The sequence below is a fragment of the Juglans microcarpa x Juglans regia genome, chromosome 2D (genome assembly GCF_004785595.1).
Source record: "Juglans microcarpa x Juglans regia isolate MS1-56 chromosome 2D, Jm3101_v1.0, whole genome shotgun sequence".
In the NCBI taxonomy this organism is placed as follows: domain Eukaryota; kingdom Viridiplantae; phylum Streptophyta; class Magnoliopsida; order Fagales; family Juglandaceae; genus Juglans; species Juglans microcarpa x Juglans regia.
Window position 1 is genome coordinate 43,277,880 of NC_054596.1, and position 8,815 is coordinate 43,286,694.

Genomic DNA, 8,815 nt, shown 5'->3' on the forward strand with positions numbered 1-8,815 from the left:
GAGTTTAGAAGAAGAAAGCACGCCTGTGAAAATCGTTGTTCTTTCCGTTGAAGATTAATGAACGGTCTACAGCCTTAAGCTGTCTGTCAGACTGTCAGTGATGCTAATGGTTGCAGTACTACCTACCTTGTAAAAACTAAACCCTAGCTGGTAAGTTTGTTTTTGGGTCTTCCCAGAAACCGTATTTATCAAAGTGCGTGCAGAGGAATATAATGGTTAAACCCTAAAAGCCAAATGGGACGAGTTCATTTTTTTATCTGTTGGTTTTCTTGACCTTTTGTGCTTGGAGTTTGGCTCCCCCACCCATTCATCATTTTTCTTTTTTCTCTTTCACACAACCCCCTTTTTTTTTTTCTTTTTTCTTTTTTAATAGGGCCCAACTTTTGAGTAGTCCTCTTCAGGACCTCTGGTTATACAAAACGACAAGAAGAAAGAAAAAAGCATCCTTATTGTGGTGGATGTTAACTGCGATTTATTTTGCAATTTCTAATTATTAAAAAGAAACAAATTTGCCGAGGTAACCAATTGGTATCGTTTTAATTTTTCGCCAAGGGAATCAAGAATCGAATACCCTCTTCGTGTGTATATATATATATATATATATATATATATATATATATATATATATAAACAAATGTAGTTGGAATAAAATAAAAATCAATTAGTTATAATAAGATGCATAGTCATTGAAGTTATAAATGTGGAGATGGGTGACGGTGTAAAATTAAGTTGCAGTACATAAAACCATTCATCAAAATTAATGTTTCTAGTAAACAAGAATTCGGTAAAGATTTCATGTCCACATACGGTGTTGAAAGGGCAAATTTTTATTTTGATAGTATCAGTTATTTTACGAGGCAAAAAACAGCATCACTGGAAGATCCGATAGTTAAGAACCCTGTTTTTTAGTAACATTATGATATTAATAATGGTGTCGGAAAAAAAATAAAAATCCAAAGAAGAAGAAAATCGATAACTGATAAAGAACCCAACCCCAAACGATATAACGGAGCGAAAATACTCAGTTCCAGTGTTTCGCGAGAGAGAGAGAGAGAGAGAGAGAGAGAGAGAGAAAGAGAGGGCGACCGTGCGAATGGAACTGGAAGACACTGTAGCAGTAGAAGTGAGAAAGCAAGAGGAGGTGGTGGAGACATGGAACCAGAGAAAGCAAACCCAGATACTGCAACTCTCCGAGAAGCTCATCCATGGGGATCTTGATTCCCAGATAGAAGCAGCAAGAGATATCAGAAAGCTGGTCAGAAAATCTTCTTCGTCGTCTTCGTCTTCTTCGATGAAAACCCGCTCAAAGTTGGCAGCGGCGGGCGTGATTCAGCCCCTAGTTTTCATGCTTGTCTCTCCCAGTCTGGATGCCCGGGAAGCCTCTCTCCTCGCTCTCCTCAACCTCGCTGTACGCAACGAACGGTAACGTCTCTCTCTCTCTCTCTTCTTCTTCTCTATCTATTTCTATTGGTATTTCCTGAGAGCTTTAAACTTGACATGTGGGTTTTGGTGTTTATCCTTGGGTGTGCGTATTTTTGGGTCTTGCCGAGGAATGGTTAAGAATGAAAAAATAACGGAAATTTGGTATTTTTTAGGGGTTTCAATTTGAATGTTTTATAATGTGACATGTTGGAAGTCGAATCGGCATGCTATATGAAGGGTTCGTTGGTATATGCTGGAATTCGTTGAAAATGTTTGTGGATGCTTATTGGATTTTAGGAATTGAATTTTTAAGGTGAGCGTCCGTTTGAGGCATTTCTTTCTTAAGATTTCTGAGAAATGGTAAGAAAGAAAAAGAGTGTGGAATTTTGTGTGTTACTTAGGGTGTTTTCTTATTATAGCTGTAGAAATTTGGGTTCGATTCCCTTTAGGAGTTTCTCTAGATTATCTGATATATGATTCTGGTGGATGGAGTCGTGTAGCTGGGCTTTACTTCCCACGGGTGGAATCCGAAGGACCTTGTCTTAGTGGGGTTCCATGTCATCAAAAAGAAGATTTGAGTTTCTGTTTAACTTAGAAATCAACGTGTAGATGGGTTTTTTCATTTTTGTATTCTAATTTTTTTTCTATTTAATCTTCGGTTGAGACCAACAGTTATGGTGATGTCTTACTCATATTGGGTGTCCCAGCTGAAGCCTCTAAATTGAATCTATTTATGTGTGTTTACATTTGGTATAATAATTTGTTTATATCTCACTTTAGAAGAGCTTCATGAGAATCTGGACAATCTTGAATTCTTTGTCTGGTTGGTTGCTGATAAAATTGAGAAAAGAGGGTTAAGAAGGAAATTTCTATGTACGTGATTTCGATTTTTTACGGGGTTTGGACATTAAGAAAATCTATTCAATCAATCTACTTATTTGTGCTTGGCTGAGTTTGGGGGAACACCATGCCTCTTTTTCACATAAATGCCGAAAATACTATTACTCAGTCTCATTTGGTTTTGCATGAAAAATGAACAGACAGAAAGAAAAATTATTGAGAACGTTGAAAGCTGAGCTGATTTCCTATCATTTTGTCAGAAGCCAAAAGGCTTTATAGGGTTTTATGAACTTTTTTTTTGAAGGCCATAGTTCAATGCTGAGAATTTGGATGGAGAAATTTGCAGTTCGTTGATTCTTTGTGTGAGACTAAAAAACTTTGTGGGATTACTCTCTTTGTCGGCATTGTGTTGGAAGTATGCAGTTGGGGATTTTTAATATCATAATGAATGGTTATATGATAATTTTGATTCAGGAAATAGGTTTAAAATGTTTTTGTTAGTTTCAAGGGGCTGAATTGGGGCCAAATGTGGACTTGTTTGTGGTGTTCAAATATACAGCCTTGTCTTTGCAGACCTTGTTTTGTATTCTTTACCACCGTCTAGTATAGCCCCACCACCGTCAAGAAAGCAACCTTTCTCATCCTTTTTCCGGGAGTGGATCCTTTTCAGTTGTAGAAAAATAGATTTTGCCTGATGAATGTTCACCACAGTGGTGCATTCTCATTATCAGAAGTGTATCTGCTTGAAAGAAATCCTTTGCTACATTTGATTTTCAATTTTCTGAATGTCGGATAATATTTATTTGTTTGTTTGAATTTGTTGATTGTTTGATATGCTGTTGATTTTTGGTATAGGTCATTTATATTTTTGTATTTATCAGAAACAAGGTCAAGATCGTCACAGCAGGTGCTGTCCCTCCTCTAGTGGAGCTCCTCAAGTTCCAAAACGGCAGTTTGAGGGAATTAGCCACTGCAGCAATCTTAACACTCTCAGCTGCAGCACCAAACAAGCCCGCTATTGTAGCTGCTGGAGCTACACCACTCCTGGTCCAGATCCTCTGTTCTGGAAGCGTTCAAGGAAAAGTTGATTCTGTTACGGCCCTACACAATCTCTCCACTAGCACAGAGAATTCTGCAATTCTTGATGCAAAAGCAGCTCCCCCTCTCATTAACCTCCTTAAAGAATGCAAGAAGTATTCCAAATTTGCTGAAAAAACTACAGCCCTACTTGAAATCCTTTCCAACTCCGAAGAAGGACGAATTGCGATTTCAAAATCTGATGGCGGGATTTTAACCCTTGTGGAGACGGTTGAAGATGGATCTCTAGTCAGCACAGAACATGCAGTTGGAGCTTTGCTCTCTTTGTGCCAGAGCTGCAGAGATAAGTACCGGGAACTCATTCTTAATGAAGGTGCAATCCCAGGCCTTTTGCGACTGACCGTAGAGGGCACAGCTGAAGGTCGGGAGAGAGCTCGTACACTTTTGGATTTGCTTAGAGATTCTCCTCGAGAAAAGAGACTAGCCTCCTCAGTTTTGGAGAGAATTGTTTATGACATTGCTGCCCGGGTTGATGGAGCAGATAAAGCTGCTGAAACTGCCAAGAGGTTACTGCAAGACATGGTTCAAAGAAGCATGGAGCATAGCTTGAGCCGCATCCAGCATAGTGCTGCATCATGTACACCCTCGGATATTCGATCTACATAATTTAACCCAATCTATTATTTTTTTTTAATTTTTTTTTTTCTTTTTTGTGGGCTTAAGAAGGTAGTTGACTAGAAAGTGGGTTAAGAGTTTTAATCTGAATCTCTTTTGTTTGGCAAAGCTCATGTACTGGCTAGTTTTAGTTTATTATTGAAGGTGGAAATAGCTAAAGCTAAAACGAATCAGATTTTAGTGGAGGGTGGTGCAATGTAACCGCTTGGGTATGTTGTATATCTTGATTTTGGTCATGTGTATAGATATATATGTGCCGTACTGGACATATATTGCTTTGAATCACGAACATAGGCGATGGATGGTGCATCACCATGGAACTCTAGTCGGGTTTGTTCAAAACTGTGTGGATGACATTACTTTGGTTCTCCCTTGTCATGGCAGAAACGATGAATCTCCCCATATTTGTTTCTATTTCTCATTTGTGGCGGTGAGGAAGAAAACAGTGAGTACAAAACTTGAAGTAGCTTGAAACATTCAAGGTCCACCTAACCTATCCTAACCTAATCTATACATTCTTCTTTTACACCTTCTTCTTCTTCTTTTTTCTTCTATATATATATTTTTTTCTTTCAAACTATGAGATCTTCATTCAAAAAACTGTAAATTGAGTTCAGTTACAGAAAAATAATCTAGACTATTACAACCATTCAAAGCAAAACTAGAAAATTAAACTTAGGCTATTACAGAAGTTGATGGTGGGTATTTCCCACTGTGAAAGTCTAGCATGCACTCTGGCAACTTGATGAGGGGTATATCTCCAAAAATAGCATTTGAAGAAGCCCATTGCGCCATTGTATGCGCTCATCGGTTCTGAGTCCGATGTATTTTAACATCATTCAAACTCTCAAATATGTTTAGCATTAATCTAGTATTCCTTATCTGACCTTCAATAAGCCAATCAGAGTTTTGATGAAGATGGTATAGAGCTGAAATTATTGTGAGTCACCTTCCAAAATGATATTTTTCCATTGATTCCTTATTGCCATTTTGACGCCTATGAAAGCTGCTAGTGCTCTTCCACAATTTGGATTACAGCTGGAGGTAAACTTAGTTATGCAACCCACTATATTTCCTAGATGATCTCTTCCTACTGCTAAGGCTGTGCTACCTACCTGTCTTACCACTACATCGAAGGTTACTGAAATCTTTCCTATTTCAGGGGGGTTGCCATGTATGAGTTTAAAAGTTCAAGCCTTCCTATGCTCCTGGTATAGTTTTGAGACTCGCACTACAAATTCTTCTTATATATATATATATATATATACCGTCTGTGTAAGCTCAAAGACCAAAGCCATACATTGATATTCATTTACTTGTGTCTCGTTAGATCGCAAAGGGACGTGGGATCGGGCCAAATGAAATTTTCTACTGTTTTTATCTTTTGTTTTTCAAAAAATGATTAATTAATAAGTCAAAGGGGTTTCTTTTTCCTATATATATATATATATATATATCTTGGTGATCAATCAAATAACTGCAAATGGGATATTATTATGCAGCATGTACTGTACTTTCTTAAGAAATTCTTTTAAAATATTAATTTATTTACGGATTTACTTATTAACACACGCTAAACATACAATTAAGTTAAGCCGGTTTGAATTGAAAGATTCATCTCAATTTATCTCAATACTATTTATTATTATTTATAAATTTTAACTCATAAATTTTTTTATTATTTATAAATTATCTTTAACTCATCTCATATTTCAATTCAAACGGGTTAGAAGTCGGCTTCATCAAATTGTCAAAAAAGTATTTGCCTTTTTTAATTATTTTATACAATTATGACGAGTCGATCTGATCTGAAGGTAATTACATATTTTGCCACTGTCGGTGTGACCGTAATTCAACTCCGTGATGCAAAGCAGTAGGCTGTAGGCTTCCTCCTTCCTTCCACGTGATCAAAGTAAAAAACTCAATTAATTTATGAAAAATAAAATGAAAAAACAATTAAAAGTTTTTAAAAAATAAAAAATAATAAAAATAAATATAGTGAATAGTGTATAAAAATAATAAATAATAAAATTAAAAAATTTATTCTCTCTCATCTTCTCCCTTTTTTTCTTACTGGTTTAATAAATCATTGCCACAATCTGCCCCATCACACTTTTGTAGAAATCTTAATAGCTCACTCCTCACCTGCTCTCGCACGCACAGTACTTGACTTTGTAGATACACTAGAGAGGAGAGAATTATTGTGCTGTATTTGCTTCATCTTCAGCTAGGAAAGGTAAGATATCCAAATACTCTTTATATTTCAATGACTAATATTTTTCTATTATCTTCCCGCATTCAGTCGTAGATCTCCTAAAAACCCATCTTTATTTCATTACCATCTTCCACGCATTACTTTCAAGATCTGATATTTCACCATCCCCAATATTTCTAAACTAAATTTTATTTCTCAATTACTTCATTCTTCCACTGTTGCTCGTATTTTTAGTTTTCTTGTGTTCTTGTTTCTTTGTTTTGTAGGAGATTTGGACGATCCTAGAAGCTTCTGGTGTTGAAATTTTAGCTGGGTATTTTATGTTTGCTGTTATTTAGTAGATTGGGCGATTGCAGAAGTAGCTTCTGATCCTTAGAAATGTTGGATCGGTACTCGGCATCGAGGTACGGAGGCTTCCGGCCGGAGAATTTGGGCCAGAATGCCCTGGGAATGATTGGTAATCTTTGCTTCACTATGTTTGTGCTTGGTGTCTTAATCTTTACAATTATTGCCGCCACTTATGAACCCGAAGACCCTTTGTTTCACCCATCAACCAAAATCACCACATTTCTCACATCCACCTCCAATGCCACTTTTAAATCTGATAACACCGTTGTCAAGACCGGTGAGGATTTCATGGCCTCGAACCAAACCGCATTCGCCGCGTTTATTAACATAACAGATGTCGACAATATGAGTCTGCCCTAGTTTCAGACCATGGTACTAGTAGTACCCTTGAAGAAACCCATTGCGAGGGCAGTATGGATACCCCAATTGATTGTAGGGACCCTGAAGTCTTCCATATGATGATGAGGGCTGCTATAGAACGGTTTAAGGATATCCATTTTTACCGGTTTGGGAAACCGGTTCCTGGGTCTAATGATAGCACCTGTGATATGGCATGGCGATTTAGGCCCAAGGAAGGGAAGACAGCCTCCTTTTATAAGGATTACAGGAGGTTTGTGATTTCAAGGTCTATGAATTGTACCCTTAGTGTGGTTGAGATTGGTGATTACCACACAGGGGTGAATGCGAGGAAGAGGAAGAAGAATCAGAAACCTGGGTTTGAGAAGAAACCAGAGAAGCAAGACCAGGTTACTACGTTGCCTGTTGTTGGGGAGGTTGTGAATGATACCCTTCCCGTGGTTGAGTCTGAAGGTTCATTTGGCCGAGGGAAATACTTGATTTACGAAGGTGGTGGTGATAGATGCAAGAGCATGAACCATTACTTGTGGAGTTTCTTGTGTGCTTTAGGTGAAGCTCAGTACTTGAACCGAACATTGGTTATGGATCTGCGTATGTGTTTGTCTTCAATTTACAGTTCATCGAATCAGGATGAGGAAGGCAAAGATTTCAGGTTTTATTTTGACTTTGAGCATTTAAAAGATGCAGCATCTGTGTTGGACCATGGTCAGTTTTGGTCAGATTGGAATAAATGGCAGAAGAAAGATGGGTTGAGTCTCTATCTCGTGGAGGATTTTAGGGTCACGCCAATGAAACTTGCTGAAGTGAAGGATGCTTTGATTATGAGAAAATTTGGGTCTGTGGAGCCAGACAATTACTGGTACAGGGTCTGTGAAGGGGAGACAGAGTCTGTAATTCAACGACCATGGCATCTGATATGGAAATCAAGACGGTTGCTGGATATAGTGTCAGCGATTGCATCAAGGTTGAATTGGGATTATGACTCTGTCCATATTGTGAGAGGGGAGAAGGCAAGGAACAGGGAGCTCTGGCCTAATCTTGATACAGATACTTCACCTGATTCACTTCTATCAACCTTGAGGGACAAGGTTGAAGATGGGAGGAACCTGTATATTGCAACAAATGAACCTCATACATCGTTCTTTGATCCTTTGAAGGATAAGTATTCTACTCATTTCCTTGACGAGTACAAGGATCTTTGGGATGAGAACAGTGAGTGGTACTCAGAGATGACAAATCTGAACCAGGGGAATCCAGTTGAATTTGATGGTTACATGAGGGTATCAGTGGATACAGAAGTGTTCTTGAGAGGGAAAAAGCAGATTGAAACCTTCAATGATCTCACGAACGATTGCAAGGATGGCATTAACACCTGCACTGCTTCGTCCAGCTAATTACCACGTATGAGGTTCCAAAAGTTGCTTCTTCCCCACGTTTGGGAATATCCAGGTGTACCTTTTAGTTATTCTGTGTTGCATCTGAGAACTTGTAAGCTTTTTTTAATCTATTGTTTTAATGCGTTTTGTACCTGTAAACCCAATTATGGATGTTTCAATACTAGTTTTCTTTGGAGATCCTAATTGAACTTATGTTTATTGAATTTAATTTCTGAATCCAGTCGTATGGAAATGCTTTTTAGATTGCGTCTTAAAGATTATTTTTCTGTTGATGGTCATATGAATCTATACAACTCAATGCTTTTATTTTAGTTGGCGATTTGATTATTTATATCCCCGCGAGCCATGCAAATTAGAAGTGCTTTTCATTTTTGCACTGAGGTATTTTATGCACGAAATCGATCAGGGCACATCTTTAGGGTGACAAACGGTACCTCAGTTATGGCTGTGAAAGAGGAGTCATTTCGAGATGCTTCAGAGACTGTAGAGCAGAACCAAATCATCCTATTCCTATTAAGGCCAT

The 8,815-nt window shown here is 37.9% G+C and overlaps 2 protein-coding genes across 3 annotated transcripts; both read left to right on the top strand.

Annotated features, from left to right (window-relative positions):
- Positions 1 to 929: 929 nt before the first annotated feature.
- On the top strand, positions 930 to 4,287 carry LOC121250526 (U-box domain-containing protein 2). Of its 2 annotated transcripts, none has more exons than XM_041149654.1 (2): positions 930 to 1,423; positions 3,118 to 4,287. In XM_041149654.1, the coding sequence occupies exons 1-2, from the start codon at positions 1,094 to 1,096 to the stop codon at positions 3,964 to 3,966; spliced, it is 1,179 nt and encodes a 392-aa protein (XP_041005588.1). In that variant the 5' UTR covers positions 930 to 1,093; the 3' UTR covers positions 3,967 to 4,287. The 2 variants fall into 2 exon arrangements, with proteins under 2 accessions (XP_041005588.1, XP_041005589.1); XM_041149655.1 differs by having other exon boundaries at positions 938 to 1,422; positions 3,144 to 4,287.
- Positions 4,288 to 6,026: 1,739 nt separating this feature from the next.
- LOC121249911 lies at positions 6,027 to 8,475 on the top strand. The gene is given in 3 exon segments (XM_041148766.1): positions 6,027 to 6,211; positions 6,457 to 6,880; positions 6,883 to 8,475. Coding segments are annotated over 2 exon segments (1,719 nt in total). The 5' UTR covers positions 6,027 to 6,211; positions 6,457 to 6,568; the 3' UTR covers positions 8,290 to 8,475.
- Positions 8,476 to 8,815: the final 340 nt, after the last annotated feature.

Bases quoted from the DNA above. Each gene is read 5' to 3' on its own strand.
- LOC121250526 (XM_041149654.1), top strand. From the start codon at position 1,094: ATGGAACTGGAAGACACTGTAGCAGTAGAAGTGAGAAAGCAAGAGGAG. The intron at 1,424-3,117 runs TAACGTCTCTCT...TTTTTGGTATAG, and splicing joins TCGCTGTACGCAACGAACGG to GTCATTTATATTTTTGTATT.